The sequence below is a fragment of the Embiotoca jacksoni genome, unplaced genomic scaffold (assembly GCF_022577435.1).
Source record: "Embiotoca jacksoni isolate LCO1_2020_lvr unplaced genomic scaffold, fEmbJac1.0.p SCAF_5, whole genome shotgun sequence".
NCBI lineage: Eukaryota > Metazoa > Chordata > Actinopteri > Embiotocidae > Embiotoca > Embiotoca jacksoni.
The window spans coordinates 15,371,786-15,390,076 of NW_027185403.1; the positions used below are offsets into that span (position 1 = coordinate 15,371,786).

Here is an 18,291-nt window from a genome sequence, read left to right on the forward strand (position 1 = left end):
ACATGCTTTAGATACAATACATTTGAAACAATTGTGTAAAGTGTTACGGCTTACTGCAACTTTTGTGTACTTCTGTTTTTGTTATATTTTGAAATAAACAGATTTATCTCACTATCGAGCAGTGACAGTGGAGATTTCGCACTGATCTCGAGCCCCATTGATGCACGATGTCCGTAACGGCCACACATGTCCCTCAGATTTTTTTTTAATTTTCTGTGATGCCTTCATTATCCACTCACAAACTGTTGGGCTGTGTGTGTATGTCACCCCTGTGTGAGTGAGTAGTCTTCTGTTGCCTGGATACTATGTGGCAGTCACCCTTTCTACAGGGTTATTTTAAGCTGTTAAGAAAAGTCATATTTATTTGAGAGGAATTGTGTGGTGTGTGTGTGTGTGTGTGTGTGTGTGTGTGTGTGTGTGTGTGTGTGTGTGTGTGTGTGCATATCATCTTTGTCATAATTCCTATGAAAAGGCCAAAAGCTCTTTCATTTCTAGTGCAGAAATTTCTAGTTGCAGATGTGTATTTATATTTCATGTGTACCCAGTGTTTTAATCCATGACCTGATCTGGACAAGGACATACAAATAGATCACATATATTACGATGTTCTTGCTATCTCAGGAGCTTTAATAACTCCCCCCCCCCCCCCCCCACACACACACACACCCTTATTTTTTTCTATCAACATCTGTCTTGCTCTCTTACAGCACTGCCTCCCCCAATAAAAATGCCTCTCATTTTTATTTTCAAAAACCAAGAATGGGAAAACAAATTTGATAGCCCATTAAACCTATCATAAACAATATTCAGGAAATGGTTTCACAAGTGTTATTTTCTTCACTCTCTATTACCTGGTGCCCACGTCTCCATGTACCGCCTCTGGCCAAAAGGGTGCTTTTGACAGCCAGATACCATTATGATATTATTCTCTTCCAGGATGTCTTTGGAGGACAATTTCTACCTTGGCTAGTCCTACAAGCCTCCCTGTCAGTCTGGCTCTGATTTATATAGGTGCATCAGGTATATTTGAAAAGGGAAGAGTTTTTTTTTTTGTTGTTGATGCAAACACATACAAAATGGGAGGAATAAAAAAAAAAAAAAAAATCAACTTAAGGTATAAAGATATACGTGTGCAGCCACACTGATAATATTAATGTCAAGTAATGTCACTTCAGATCTCTCTGGAATGAATTACAGCACAGAACATACCCAACACCAACCGTTAGTGAGATTCAAACACTAATTTTAGCCCGTCTTGAGAGCTGCCCAGCTGTATACCTAAAAGCTGGAACATGATGTACATAATGTAGAGTCAGATTAACAAATAAATAAACACAAGGATGTTTGGAAATAAAGAAAATCATTCCAAAAAATAAGAAAGACGTAAAAAGATGCAGATAAGTGCACTGCTTCCATTTGAAACCGGTTATATTGAATGGTGCTGTCCATGGTGCTGAAACCTTTACTGACGCCAGGGTTCTACTCAATTTGAAGACTGGTTTTGTTCACAACCAATGATGAAATATCTCTACAGTTATTCACTCATGAGAAACAGTGAAAAGACAGAGACACCATCAAAAGTGTCACACATCCCCGTGTACCTCTCTGGTGGTTCTTTACCGACCTCTGTGTATTGTTCCCGTTGAACATCCTCACATGTTTCTGGTCGTTGGGTTTATTTACATGTACTGTATTGTGGTCATATGCGGAGGTGAAACACCATCCATCTTTTTATTTCTTAACGGCCTGGTGTCCATTGAGCAACATGAATTGCCTGGAGAGCAGCTGGTGTGTATTCTAATAAGGCCAAGCAATCATCTCCGACGCTGTGACTGCATTTCTCGTTCTTTTTGTGACAGGGTCTGTGTTGGTGTCGTGAATAAGCCAGTTGTGTGTTTTTGCACGTTTGCTCCTAAAATTTTTGTATGAACACGAACAAACAAGCATGCTGCATATGTAAAGCGCAGGATGTGTAGCTTTAACAGTGTTTGCCAGCTTTGTGCGAGAAAAGCAAATACGACTACATCATGTATTGGTTTACATTTCTAAATTTTGTAATTGCTATAATTCATTTGGGAATGGCTGCCAGTCTGCTGTGCATGAAACAACTTTATTTACTCTGTGGGACAACTACAGCTGCCAGCTTAAGAGGAATCTGATTGGTTTACTGTCAGCATTCAGGATCTCTATGTTGCACCTGTGTCTCTGCAGTGTATTGGTGACAGTGTAATTGAGTAGCTCCACTATAATTGGTGCTTGGAAGATGTAAAGCTGGCTGAGTGTGTCGTCTGTGATGATGCACGGTCTGATTATTTGTTAGCGTGAAAGCTGTGATTATTTAGCTTGGCGATGTGCGAGCTGGAAAAGCGCACCTGTACGTGTCAGTGTGCTTAATGGACTGTCCCACTCGTTACACTTTATCACTGAAGCTACACGGGAGATTTAAACAGATAAGCTTAAGAATTTTGGGTTTCTGTGCACCTTCTGTTTGGTTTACATGCTCTTTTAATTTGTTTTCAAGCTCCTCATTTAACTACACAGAGTATGAGATTAAGCAGCACATAACTCATGTCTCAGGGTTGGCTCTCAGTAGATGAAAATCAACGAGTCATTCTTTGCAGAATCTTTGTTGTAAAATCCCACACAGTTACCTCACAGTTTCTGTTGTCCAATTTAGTCAGTTCCCAAAACATATGAATTATCCGTCTTCTCTTTTTCAGGCCTGTCGGTGCTGCAGAAGGTTCTGGACACAGCAGCAGAGAGGAACTGGCTCGTGACCTCGGTCAATGTGGAGACCATGACAGAGGCCTCCTTCTTAAAAGTGTTTCAAGATTTGGACAAGAGGAAGGAAGGACAGATTATCATCGATTGTGAGACTGAGAGGCTCACAGGCATACTCAGAAAGGTAAAACGATTTACTTCTATTTTTGTAAAGAAAGTGCAGTATGCACTTCCTGTATGGTGCAATGTATAAGGTGATTCCAACTTTTTTTTTTTTAAAGTGACCTCATAACCCAATTGTAGAAAAACGTCATGTATTTTATGTATAAATTGCAAATAATACACGTAGGACATTTTGCATTATGACTGAATTTCCAAACTAATCATTAATTGAGTATTTAGTTTGCATGTTTTAAGTTTAAATAGCTTTTCAGAAAATATATTGATCAAATCTGAAAAACACACTTCAGGACAAGGCTGAACACATTTTAATCAGAAGAACAAATGAGAAAGGCAGAGCAAGAAAGGAGGGGCTATAGATGGAGAGTGGGGGGCTGGTTGTCGGCCCACTGAGGTGTTTAGTCTCCTGGAGCATCAAAGATAGGAAATATAAATAAAACGTCATTGGCATTTGGAGCTGTGTGATAGGATCATCGCTTACTCACCTCAGGACCATTGAAAGGAAAAGGATCTTGGGATCACAACTGACTGTTCACCAACCCCCTCCACCAAACGTAGATTGTCTAATCACAACTTAGCAACCGTAACTAAGCACGGCAGGCCTATCAAACTCTGGATTTCTTCACATGATGAAGTGGTGTACGTGAGTGCTAAGGTTTGGTCTTTTTTTTTGCGGTCTTTTGAAGCCAGAACACATAAACAAACATGTAAGAATAATGTAACGTGAAGTGTAAACATTTGCGTGTTTGCCTCACCGGCCTGTGATTAAAAACGTTTGGCTAAAGGAGCGTTTCAAAGAGTAACAGCTGCTAGAAATATCGTTACATTTGCCCATTTCTATTGCAATAGTGAATAAATGTAATTTGAAAAAACTGTGATCGTTCTCTTATACGGTACGTAGAACACTAGAACTAACGAGCTCTACCACCACAACAGAGCAATACTGCTTTTGTTATTCCCATGTCTACATGAGTCATCACTAATCAGCTCATGTAATGGTGACATTTTGCGTGGGACATGCAGTCTTTTAGCATGACATCATGAATGACGCAATTTAGTTCACTTATGAGACCGTTTTACAGGTTCTCATTTTAAAATGAGAATTGTTTAAAACAAATTCAAGTGTGAACTAGCTCATGTTAAACAGCAAACGTAAATTGACTAGTTGATAACATCTCCTAAAGACAGTCCTCTTTCAGCCAGCTAAATCAGCGGTAGCCGGGTAAAAATGAGCTCTGTCTGACATCAAGACCCCAGTTATTTTTAAGAATTCAAAGTGGTTTATTACTGCCTTTCTCACAGCAGACAGAGTGGCATATTCATGGGAGAAAAATCAACAAGATGTTATTATTTTTTCTTGTTGATGTCACTTATATGATTCATAGTTTTCCAGTCAGATTTAATAGTTATTTTCTGTTTTAGCACATTGTTTCTAAGCACACACACTTGAACTTCTGTTCATAACACACACACACACACACACACACACACACACACACACACACACACACACACACACACACACACACACACACAGACACACACACACATACAGAGTCCCCATCTGTATGTGTAGGCTAGCGCTGCACTGTGTGAATGTTATTGATGGCCCAGTGTCTACAGTTAAGGTTATTGCATCAGTTCTCACCAGTTTACTGAAGCTCAGCCTGAGAAGTTCTCCATTCAGACGGCCACCATCAATCACCGACATCTGCTCCTTGCCTCCGCACCCAAACAATGACACACACACACACACACACACACGCACGCACGCACCCACGCACGCACGCACACACACACGTAAGTGCAACACACCTCTGCCTGTTTTTGCCCTATAAACTCACTACCTGTGTTCATCTCATACAGTACACAGATTGCCTTACGATAATGTCAGCGACAGTGTCCCGAGGGTGACTTTTCATACAAGCTGAATGTTGCCGTAGCCTCCGCGGAGAACGTTTAATGTGATAGAAACGACCACAGAAATGTTTTACTGGGTTTTCCGCCAGAGAGAAGAAAAGTGACCTGTTCTCTCGGGCCTGAACTCTGAATGACTCTTCAAATATGCATGCATAATTAAAAAGCAATTCACAGCCAAAAGTTTTCCATATGACAGTCCACTGTGGCCGTAACACTGCGTGTGTTTCCCCTCACTGGTGTCAGCACTGCTGCGCGTCTCTCCTTCTTCCCTCTAGTTTTTCCTAACCCGAGGCTTGGCCGCAGGACTCGCCTTGTGCTTGGGTCACCATTAATAACAAATGCCACCTTCTGTCATGACCTACAGCGTCGTTAGACACACACACATACAACACACACACAAATACACTCCACAAAATATACACAAGGCAAAATGCTCACAGAGAGAAAGAAGAGTTAAAAATGTGCTGAGTTTATTCCACAGTGCCTGAGCGGAGAGAATGAAACCAGCAACTAATCCACAGTGTTAAGGCTATTAATTAGATTCTGCATGGCTTTAAACTAATGCTGCCCACTTGGCATTATTTTTTGTGACTGTTGTGATGACACATTTACACAGCCACATTTGTTGTGCTTGTACCCTACACTAAGCTCTTTATTTAGGCCGACACAGACTAGACAATTACCACCTGCTATAGTTGGGGATTTCTTTTTGAAATTGTTTTCCTTCTTATGCTTAAAACCAGTATGATGAACCAGTTCTGGCATGACACGATCCACCTCTCTAATTGCTGACCCTCAGTAGCTTGGCTGACCTGTGACGCCTACAGTTAGAGAATGACGGCAGTGCATGCAGGAGAGGGATGACGTGTCGGGGGGAGAGGGGCTTGTGCACAGTTCAACACTGACCGACTTCATTATTTAATTATATTGTTAGCCCTTGATAGAGATCCTGGGAAGTAGAGCATTATGAATTATTTAGATATTAGAGGGAAACAATATACTGGAAACGCAGGAAAGAACAGGCACATTGGGGAGGGGCAAATATAACACAGTATACATTATTATATTTGCAAATTGATGACTCATGTCACTTGTAATTTACCTCGGTTAAAGAGTTAAGGTTTTATTTAATTATTCAATAATTATCTACTAAGCCATTTGAATTTATTTTCTGTCTTCATTTAATAGTTTTTTTCTGCAATGCTACCTATTTATTCCCTTTTTAATGTTCAGCTCAGGTTTGCCTTTGTTTGTGTTTAAAAATTATGAATATAGTAAACATTTGAATTGCATCAGTGGTTGGTTTATGTGAGGAGGGTATTTGTGACAGTGGGTATCTGGCTAAGGAAACAGCCCTCTCAGCAATACCATTCATCACCAAAGGAGAGGAGAGGGAAGGACATCTCACTTAAAGTTGTTTTTATCTGCCTCTTGAACTCTCCTTTTCTTAAAGCTGACATTTGTAAAGTTAATCATTCCTTTACGGTGTGTAGAGTGTTAAAAGTCCAGTCCCTTTGCTCTAATTTCCTGTAAACCTACTTTCCGCCTGCACAAGGTCAAACACTGCACTGCTCTGTGTCTGGTATACTGCTGAGACCCTGTCAGAACCCTCCCCTCACCCTCTCACACTCACATACCTTCTGTTGGTGTGCGACAAGCATTTTCTTTTCTCTCCTCTGTTCTTGTCTTGCAGATTGTTGAGCAAGGAAAGAATGCAAAGAGCTACCACTACATTCTGGCTAACCTGGTAAGGGATCATCATGATGTCACTGCCTTTCCTTTATCTATTTAGATTATTTTAAACATGTACTACATACTTCTCCACATGCTCATTTCCCTTGATTTGCAATTAAATGTAGCTTATAACATGATTCCGGACTTCCACTACTTTATTGCCAATTTAATAGACTTGTGTTTGCCTCATAACTATCTGGTTTTACGTATTCTCCCTCCCATTTAACGCATCAGCCACATCATGTATTCTTTCACTGTTGTAGCTGCAGAAAGTACAGTAGCACAAAAGGGAAGCCTGTGACAGTCAGAGACAGAAATCTGTACAGACTCAGTGACAGAAAAAGGTCAGGCAGTCAATGCATGGAAGCTCATATCCATTAGCTGTCCGTGTCTGCTGCCATTTTCTCAGTGCGAATGGTAAGAAGACCACTCCAGCACTTACTAAATGCAACTAAATGAAGAGCAAAGTGACAGCAACAGAAGCTATGGTAATAACAGCATTAATATGCAGCGGCTGGCTTCAACAATTTCTCACTGCTGTGGGTTTTAGATTGGCTCAGTCTCTCTTGTTTGGCCAGTTTGCCAACATTAATTTTAAATGATAAAGCTCAGACAGTAATAACAGCTGATGCACAAAGTGGCCACAGTAATTTATAAAGGGACCATTAAAAGGTTTGTGCAAAATGTGACTCTTTCTGTGTCCTTGTACCTTTATTTGAATCCTGCTAATTCACGTACTTGTACATACGACTGCTCCTGTGTGTGGATTTCAACAGAGCATAGTTTGAATTTACTTACAGCTCACAGCTAAAAGTACTGAGATGTGGTCACAGTATCTGTTGGAAGAACCCCCCCTCCGTGTCGTGTTAGCAAAGGCTAGTTTCTATAGTAACCTCCTCAGCTCACAGCACAGCATTAGCTCATTCACAGAGCAGAACAAAAGACACAACTCTGTCTGCTCAGCTGAGAAATATGGACTCCTGGCAACACACACAGGTACATTAGGGAGACGGTGCCGCTCCTCCGCTTTGCTTGCCGTTGTTTCCTGACGCTTGAACTAGCCTTCTCTTTGCTGCACGTCAACCTTACCCTTAAAAAAAGAGAACTTTAGTCTCGTTAACAGCCGGTCCTCCTTATTTGTCTTCATTTGTTTCGACTGATCAAAGAAAGTAAACAAGTGAGAGTTTGAGACCGACGTGTGGCAAAGAGAGAGCCCGAGCTTCAAATGGCATGAAACAAATAACATCAGACCCGAGAATAAAGAGAAAAGATAGAATCGCCGTGTGTTGTCAGAGAGATGCCTGGTGAGAAGGGGACAATCCAGAGAGGCACCTTTTCTTCTCATCAGTCAAAACTTTGCTTTTAAGCCTTAGACGAATCACAGACAAATCTTCTCTGCTGCTCTGTCTCTACCCCCGCCCAGTCCCACTTGTCTGCCTCTTCTTCTCCCCACGCTGACAGGCAGCCTGCTGAGAGACTGAAACTGCCTTTCCCACTCTCTGCCTTTCTCCCTCGCTGAAAAACAGCCTTCTCCACATAATAGTCAGGAGAAAAAAAAGACAAGTAGGAGATACCATTACAGTAAACCTCTTCTCTCTCCATTCTACTCTGCCTGAGGCATGCTTTGCATTGTTCACAGTAGCCTGTAAGGTTTTGATCCAACCATTGTTAACAGTAGCCTATGAGGACTCAGTCTATCACAGATTGGTTCCGGACTGCTCCTGCCATGAAATGAGGTTTTCTATTTTCTTACTCATTACTCTTGTCCCTCAGGAAAGGCAGCAATGAAGTCTTTTCAACGGAATAACCCCTCCAAGTAAAACTGCAAACCAATTTACTTCATAAAGTTCATCATTGTTTATGTTTCTTTCTGTTGTATACCTTTTTTCGGGGAGTTAAATACTGGATACTAAAAACTCTCCAAGCCTCTAATAACTCACAAGTTGGCTTGGATTTGTTAGAAGGGGTCATAAGCCTAAACATTTGGTAACTTCTCATCTAATTCCCCTTTAGGTTAGTCTCATTACCCTCCATGAACCCCCATTTTCACCTCCAGAATCCCTGGTTGCGAATCACTTCACTAGATTCATCATCACAATTTCCATATCAACATATAGCTCCAGCTATAAATCATGATCATGAACTGGAATGTAATGTCTAGTTGGCCTTAAATCTGCTTTAATGGACTTTGTGTCTTTGTGTCTCTTGCTCCTTTTGATCTTTTTTGGCAAGCATGGTTCAATATCCATGGCCAGAAGTTTGAGTAAATTCCTCCTAAGGTTCTGTATAATCATGTTCTGTGCACATGCAGGAAATACTACTTTAATTCATATAAATATAAATGTGTTTTCATACCTGTATACCTCAGTTCATGACTGTCTGGCTTCCTGTCTCAGGGTTTCCTGGACATCGACCTGACAGACCTGAGGAAAGGCGGAGCCAACATCACCGGCTTCCAACTCGTCAACAACTCCGAGCCGAGTGTGAGCCGCGTCGTCCAGCAGTGGATGGAGTTTGATAATAAAGACTCTAAAGTGCCCAAGAGTGGACTCAAGGTAATACCACTTCACTTTATCTCAGTGTCCTGGCTTTATTGAAATTTGGAAGGAGCATGATATATAAAAAGATATGACAAATTTTTGGTCCAGGGGCTTGTCATTTAGACCAGAGGTCTTCAACAGGGGGTCTGCGACTCCTAGGGGGTCCGCGGAGGTACTGCAGGGGGTCGTGAAATTTTTGGTTGATTAGACAATTTTTCATATTTTTAAAAAAAATTTTCCCCACATTTTTTTTCTACAAATTTAAATGTCTTTGAATACACATTAACATGAATCCAACATATTGTAGCGAATTAATAAATGGAGGCAGAATATGTTATCGTTCAGTCAGAAATGCACACATTCAGCGACACGCAGGAGCTCCCTCAAGCTGGGCACCGGTTCACTCACAGCGTGAGACTAGCCTGGACCTGTCTCGCCAAGCCTCCTGCACACAAAGAGGAGGACCCGCCCTTATCGCTGTGGTGCCAATCGCAAGGCTGCATGTTACATGTTGGCTTTGTCAGGTTCCCCATGATTGACCGAGAGCCTATTAAGTCCCCAGCTTTAAAATAAATTTTAGTCAATTTGAATAGCTTGTATGCATGATTATCATGCAATTGACAGACAATGTTGATATTGGCATTGGTATCAGTAGACAAGGTATGTTTATAAATGGCAGTGGCACGGCCACCCTACTCACTGTACTTTGCACATGTTTAAAATAAAAACATGAATATATGAACCTGTGGATTATTTGAATAGCTTAGTATTGAATGCACAATAACGAGGTATGTTTATACATGGCACTAGGCCCAGTTTAGTATAAAACACTATTTTTTCCAATATATATAGTAGGGGGTCCCTGCTCTATCTTTCTATCAGTTTGGAGGTCCTTGGCCTGAAAAATGTTGAAGACCCCTGATTTAGAGTGTTTGTGACTGTGAGTACTATATTGGGAAAAGTTATGAAAGGAACCTTGAATAAATATGGTGGACCGATATTATCTTTGTTTGCTGATTCAGATCTGCTCTTGAACTATTATTGATTTATACAGTCCAGACAGATAAGATCGATTCCAAATCCAAGCATTTGTGTTTGCAGGGTCAAGAAATTAAGTGAAAATTGAAGTAATAGAAATTATGCCTTTAGATGTGCTATAAAACACAAGCTGCATATTTCATGACATGAAATGGAACTGAATTAAAATTTGAAGGCTTGTGGAAGTCATAGAAATGCTGATAATGACTGTAAATTCCTCCATTTCTGCTTTGACTCTCTCCTTGTTTTTATCAATCTTGCTTCTGCTTGAATTATCTGCTCTTTCTTTGCAGTACACAGGTGCTCTAACATATGACGGGGTCAAAGTCATGTCCACCGCCTTCCAGAATCTGAGGAGACAGAGGATAGACATCTCTCGCAGAGGCAATGCTGGAGAGTGTCTTGCCAACCCGCCGGCTCCCTGGGGACAGGGCATAGACATCCAGAGAGCCTTGCAGCAGGTCTGCACACATGGATAGAAACACGCTAACACAAACACGCACACACGGACATACATAGACCCCCACACACACATACATTATTGAGTGGCACATTGCCTAACAGCTCCTGAGTTGGGGCTGGCTGAACAAATTAGGTCCCATTCTGTCGTGTAAAGTTCACATTAAGTCGTAGGAGAGCTCCCCAGTATCAAATGTGACATCACGGCTAGTAAACAAAACCTGCAGGGCAATAACACTCAGCCGTGATCATCATGGAATATGACATCAGCAATTGAGTTTAGAAATGCAATATTTGGCAATGGAAATAGAAATGCAGGACTGGCTGTGAGACTTCTTGATCTCACGGGGACACACAGACACACACATGCACGTGTATCGAGGAACAAGGGCAATTATTTTTGTTGCATTTTTTTAATTCTGTTCTTAAAAAGACTGAATACAGTTGCCAATTATAAGTAAAATTAAAAGTCAAGTATGTTTTTTTTATTTACTCTTGAACACTATTAATATGAAGTATGGAGGGTATAATGAATGCTCTGTGTCTGTGAGGGCATACATATAATTGCATGTGTGTGTGTGTGTGTGTGTGTGTGTGTGTGTGTGTGTGTGTGTGTGTGTGTGTGTGTGTGTGTGTGTGTGTGTGTGTGTGCAGCCTGGGGCTCTGTCTGCAGAGTAGCTGTGCAGTGGCCTGCTCAGTCAATCTAGCCATCTGCCTGCAGAAAGACTGGAGATTGACACCGTGTTCGCTCAATTAATTCCACCACACAGCCAAGACAAACACGCTGTACACATACACGCACACCGTCTGTCATTCACCTCCTCAGGGACCTAAGGCACTGTGGACTTTCACAAATGAATACTATACAAACACATGCGGGCTTAACATGCATTGCATGTAAGCGTGACATTCAAATGCTTGCTGCTAGCACAGACATGAAGAAGAGGGCATATTTGAATATGGTGCTTCACGGTAACCATTATTTAATCATCTGCCAGACGAGTCTGTGCCTCTGAGTTACTTATTCTCTATCTGTGACTTCATTACAGGTCCGTATAGATGGATTAACCGGTCACATTCAGTTCAACGAGAAAGGCCGCAGAACTAACTACACTGTTAGCGTCATGGAGCTGGCCCCCTCTGGACCCAAGAAGGTAAGATGGCAATTTCAGATGTTTATTATTTATTTATTATTGTGCTCAAGAACACATTTTTTAAATTCTGCCTGCAAGCTTCTTATTTGCTCCTTTTACAACCTTACACTTTACTCAGTTCAAATCCAAGTCAGGTCTGGGCCATCTTTATCAAACTAAGAATTACGAATGTTCTGAGGAGTCAGTTTAGGAGTTTAAAAAAAAAGGTATTTACTGAAGATAAAGACACATTTAACAAGCAACCTACTACCACTCACAGTGAAGTGTAAGAGTAACCTTTTACAGCAGCGCTCGAGTGATCACATGATAAGTCATGCATATACTCAGAGCATGAAAAGCTAATTCGTGACAAGGATTCACCCCACTACTGCCCTGTTATTAAGTATTTTAAATTCATAATACCCTATATATGTCATGTGAAGTGGAAAAATTGAATGATTGTATATTTTTATCATACACATTAATGAGTAGGTATGAAGTCATAGGAAAAGGGAAACTGGAGCAGGAAGAGAAATCCCACTGGTGGTAAAATAAGGTGCACTGGAGAGGCCGTACAGTGAGGAGAAGGAGTAGCTCAGTGAGCCGTACATGACGGTGAAGATGCATGGAAAGGGATTGGGAGCAAAATCAAAGTCAAAGTTTAATTTGTATTGTTTGCATCCCTGAATTTTTTTTAAAACACATCCTATTACATTACAATTATATGTTTTGCAGCCATGTAGGATGTGCTCAACCAACTAAATAGGACCTCTCTTGAATTTAAGTATTTTTAAGTCATAAGAAATATGATGAATACATTTTCAATTTAAGTCTATAAATATGAGTAAAAGTTTTCAAATTTTCACTTTTATTTCTCACTCAAGTCAAAATGTGACTTTTAGCACATAAATAACGACTTTGTGACACATTGTCTTCGTCTTAGGTCGGCTACTGGAATGAAGATGAGAAGTACGTGACCACGGCCAGCTTCGTGAGAGGCAGCAATGAGACTTTCGGACTACAGAACAGAACATACATAGTCACCACTATCTTGGTAAGGCTGAGTAAAATAAAATAATTAAATAAAACATAGGTTGAGGGATTTGGGAAAGGAAGGGAGAGACTGAGAGAGGAAAGTCAGGGTAACATTTTTCATTTTCTTTTATGATAGAGTTCCTCAAAGTTCACTCCCCTGAAATAATTCAGCAGACATCTGTGATTGTATCTCGCTCCTGTCCTTCCCTTCCCAGCTATATTCTGCTAACTTTCTCCCTGTCTGACTGGTGCCTGCTCAGAATTGGAATCAGGATAACTTTATTTGGCCAACTACAATAGAAGTGCAGAGTTTTGTCTTTGTCCTGCTGACAGAGTGTGTTGATGACTGGCAGGGTTAGTTCAGTACATATTTACTGTATGTTTAAAAGTATGCTCAGTGTCAACACATTCTCAGATATCATGTCAAGATAAATAAGAAACAGGCAAGGGACCTTTATACTTACAGAAGTCTGCAGCTTCAGAGCTTTGGAGTTAGGAAATACATCGGAGGGCCTGGAGAACACATGCAGTATTTCTGAGGCTGTGATAATGTGTCCTTCATTTCTCCCTTCTTTATTTGGTTCAGATGTCACCACCAGGCTGTTCAACATGACTTGTCGAGGTTGTATTGAGTCTCCTGGCCTATATAACAGAGATGGAGGAGCTGAGGCCTGTGGGTTAAGTTTGAGAGGAGGGAGGCACGGGTTCAATCTGACCAACTCTCAGAGCAGCCAGGTTATCATGACATTTTCTCAAAAGAGAGAAGCATAGCTGACAATAACTTGGCTGGAATATAGTGGAGGATAACAAAGATGGTAAGGACAGTATATCCCTGCAGGTACAGGATGTTCTCAGTGTCTGCAGCTTGTTGAAAATTTTATATCACAAAATACCTCATGTCTGCAGTCTTTTTTGTACTTCTGATATATTTTTCAAGTAGGAATATCTTTTATCTCTGGGCACCACTGCTGCCATGTGATTTTGTTGGAGTGAACACAGGTATCACCCAATGTATCGAAGAAATGTGTAAATAAAATTAAAAATTAAAAACACAAGCCAATATGAGACATCATGCAGCAGACTTCAGGTGTAACAAGGGAGTGTGTGTGCCGCTGAGTTCCACTGTGAGGATTAATGGGATAAACGATTTCAGCTGTGTGCTTCCTTTTTGTGGCATTCACTGCTCACCAGATAACGGCTGGGTGGAGGTGATGGAGCCAAGAGACAATGTAGAATAACAGAAAAAACACTTTGGCACACTTCAGTCTGTGCAGTCATTCATGTAAACACTTGTAAACACCTGAACACAACAATATACTCACATTACCAATGAGATGGGATGGGATGGGAAGCCTCAAATTAAGATATAGGACATTTCTGAGGACCACTACATCACGCTTCACAGACACAATTGCTTGAGTGTTAACAAATTGATGCAAAATGGCTGTAATAGTCAGTAGTTCAATCTAAATAAATCTTAACATTTACTTTAATACAATCCATTCAGCTAATATTGAAGAGGCTATATAGAATACACAATTTATTGATATCTTATTTAAGTTGGTAATAAAAAGCCTAGGAAGATGATATGCAAAAAATAGATACATTTGCATACTTTGTACCTTTTTAATCTTGTTTGAATTCTGCATGAACACACCCGACCTACAAGTACACCAACAGTCTGCCAGCATGCAACAGTCCTTTTTACAGTACTTTTCCAAAGGGGCACCTGGAAAGATGCAGAGTAGATTGACTTATCTGAAGAATAAAAACCCTGAAATTTAAATTGGATACAAAAATAGATTCACATTTTGAGCCAGCTGCAACTTGTCAATATGACATGTTGCGAATGAGAATATGTCATAAGTAGTTACCAAACAAGTAGAGAAGTTGAACATTTTGCTAAAAGCTATATTTGAATGAATGTTTGAAATAGTTAACTAATGAGAATGGATGTTTAATAGAGAAACATGATTAAAACAGTTAGCTTAAAGTGATACAAAATTGTTGATATTGCGTCTGCTACTCTGAGGGTTCATAGTATAATTGCAAACTAACCATCACACATATTTACATGTATGAATATTTTACTGTAACAATATTGTAATCAATAGTGTAAGCATCCAGTATAAATTCAAGTTAGTACATTTATATCATGACATTAGGTGTCGATGAAGTAGCATATCAATTTGCCTGACAGGACTAAGCTGGTACAGGTGGACAGTATTTATTTGCATAAAATGAAAAAATAAATAAATAAATAAAAAATAACTTGTAGTCTAACTGACATCTAATTATAAAAGCAGGTGAAAATCCTTACTTAAATCCAAAAGTTGCAGCCTCCTGAGTACAGACCCAAAATAACTCTGACATAATCTCCTATCAGTGTCCCCTTTTCTTGGAAGATAAATTGGTTTTCTGTCTTGGAACCTTAGAGAAGAGATAAGGTGTGAGTGTAGAGGGTTTTTTTTTTTTTACACTTTTTTAACTTTTGTTCTCTGATTCGTTGCTTAAGGAGGTTGTTGTTTTGTCAATTTGAAGAAATCACATTAGTTCTTAACAGTGCCTGCTGTCCAGGCCTGTGCACACAGACTGAGACTGGACATCTGGAGGAGTAAAGCAGAGCGCGTTTAATGGAGCATCAAAGCTTCATGTCTTCATGATTGTGGATTTACACTAAAACCAGTCCATGAATGAAATGTTATGGTTCAGTTTAGAAGTTTGTTATTAATGGCCCTCAGTCTCCACAGGAATTAAAATGGATTAGCATATAGCATATAAAAGAGAATCATATAGCTTGTAGTCAGATCCAAGAGGAATAAAACAACAATTTGACTAATGATGGAACTTATTAAACACGGTTATTCCCATGTATTTTTTTTTTTATACTTTTGTGTGTGTTTGCACACTCTCTTGAACATAAATCTGTGTCTGTATTGGTTGACTGACAGCGGATCTCAGTGGAACTGTTCGAGGTCAATGAGAATGAGTCGTGGAGGACCCACTGTATGCCATGCTATGTCTATGTGCGTGCGGGCACATGCTCACGTGTGTGTGTGTCTGTCAGGTGCAAGTGCATACTCTGTGAAAGTGCTGCATGCCAGACCTTACTCTCCGCTGTCTCCCTGGGGTGCCATTTGTCTACCAGTGGGCCCCAGGTTATGTGTAACAATGATTAGCTTCACCTCAACCATAAAGAGCAGGGTAACACAGATAACTGTAGCACACAGAGGGAACACAGATAACTAGCACGCAGAGGGAACACAGATAACTGTAGCACGCAGAGGGAACCCCCTCCCCTCCATAGATCCTGATGAAACACGGTGGCAGGATTTGCTCAGCTCAGCAAAGCCTTAGCTATAAACAGGCACACATAACAACTTGTGGGAATTGAGGCCTTCCAAGTGCTGGTCGACCATTCATAGTGAGCTGACTGGAATTGTGTATGAAATCCTGAAAGTGAAGCGGGGCCCCCGGGTGTCAAGTCAGCTGTAATTTCTCAGGCCAGTCAATCAGTGTGAGATGTTGAAATATCAGCATAACAAGAAGAACAGCCTGGCCCTGGAACACAGGTCAGCCGGGATTGAAAGCGCTGTCAGCTCCACCGTCTACTGTGTACATGGCCCACACACACACACACACACACACACACACACACACACACACACACACACACACACACGTGCGCGCACACACACACATATATAAACAGGTGCATCTTCAATTCACATCAGCTTTAATGATCTTGTCCAATTACTGTGCTTCCTTGCATGCTCCTTGTTTTCAACACTCCTTTCAATGTGGCTATGCTGCCGTAATGATCATACTTAGGCACCTTTTGTGTTTGAATTACACACGATACCCTCAAGCAACAAAGTCAAAATAATGTCTTGTAATTTCACAGAATTACCTTTTCTTCTTTGCCTTTCACACCAACAATTATATTTGTGCCCAATAAGGTTTTTCTTCTTTCATTTCCAAAGCTGAACAAGATAAAAAAAAAAAAAAAAAGATGAGGTGAATGGCGGTGGAGCATAAAATGCATCCATAACATCCATTCTAAATTCTCCGATAGTATTATTAAACTTAACTACATGCTAAAGCTTTATTGGAAGCCATAACACTGTCTCTGGCTTAATTAGCTCAACAAATTGTCCTGCTACAGTATAAAAGCTAGCATCCTATAGTCCCAACAACCTGTGTGGAGAAATGATGTGCATCAGCATATATTTAGTTTTCATATCAGTGACTTACTCAATTACTTCAGAAACTGTTCAGTGATTTTTGACAACAGAGGTAACTGAAGTAAAATTGACGATAAAACAGAGATCACTTTTTACTCATGGTTTCCCCACATCCAACAGGAGTCTCCATATGTGATGCTGAAGAAGAACCACGAGCAGCTCGTAGGGAATGATAAGTACGAGGGCTACATCGTTGAGCTGGCTGCAGAGATAGCCAAGCATGTGAGCTACCAGTACAAACTGAAGGTTGTCTCAGATGGCAAGTACGGAGCCAGAGATCCTGAAACCAAGATGTGGAATGGCATGGTCGGAGAGCTGGTGTATGGGGTAAGTCAGCAGAGCTCTTTCTGTCATTATTCCCTATTCAAAGCTGGAAAATACACCAAAACTGCAACAAAAAAAAAATCTGTTGTAAATACTAAATCTATACAGGACAAGGCTAATTAATGAGATTTTGTATTTATTTATTTTGCTTTGTTATAACCCTATTTACAAGGGTGGATCAAAAAGTTCTGAGACTGTTCCTGTTGCACATGAACAGAGCACAACACGGTGATGTGCATGGACCAGGGGGAAGATATAGACCTCAAGCTATTGGTTGTTGAATGCAAGAAACGTATACATTTTCAACGCACTTTGAGGGGGCATGGTGTCGTGTTTGGAGAACCCGGGTACCATCACGCCACAGTTCAGATCATTTGTGCTAACTCAGTGTTGACATTCAAACCCTGAAGGACGAATTCAAGGAGCAAAAACCTGCAAATGTCAAAGAAAATCCACCTGGTTGTGCTCCTGACCTGACACACCTTCTTCAGTCTCCGACAGCAATGTTTTGTTCCTCTTGAATTGTGAACACCACTTAAAACACCTCAGCCAGCTCTCTGCTTCAGTGCCATAGATTTTCTAAAGCAGTTCAAGAGTCTTAGTTGCTGATTTCCTGAGTTTGACACACAATTTAATGCGCATTATCCACTCAAGGTCAAAGTAAAATTGCAAATTGTCAGTGGTCACAAAAACGTGTGTAACTCAGGTACTGGTTTTGAATCAGTGATGTAACTTGAAATATGTACTCACAAAGGTCATAGTTTCCCTCTCCTCAGTGCACATCACTGTGCTGTGCTCCAGTCGTGCAACATGATCAGTTCCTGAACCTTTTCATTACCCCTCATATTTAGCAGTATTTAGGGCCAGGCTGGGTATTTTAGACTTTAGTTAGTGGTATGTATAAAAAAGACTGAATTTGACCCGTTTTCACTGGCAATAGAGAAACAAAACTTTACAGTATGG

General features: G+C 40.6%; 1 protein-coding gene across 1 annotated transcript in view; it reads left to right on the plus strand.

The window, feature by feature from the left end:
• gria1a (glutamate receptor, ionotropic, AMPA 1a) overlaps positions 1–18,291 on the plus strand; it is a 68,573-nt gene that overhangs the window by 17,922 nt on the left and 32,360 nt on the right. The window contains 7 exon segments of the mRNA XM_069171043.1: positions 2,721–2,905; positions 6,515–6,568; positions 8,952–9,110; positions 10,427–10,594; positions 11,642–11,746; positions 12,669–12,779; positions 17,125–17,331. Coding sequence (XP_069027144.1) covers positions 2,721–2,905; positions 6,515–6,568; positions 8,952–9,110; positions 10,427–10,594; positions 11,642–11,746; positions 12,669–12,779; positions 17,125–17,331 — 989 coding nt within the window.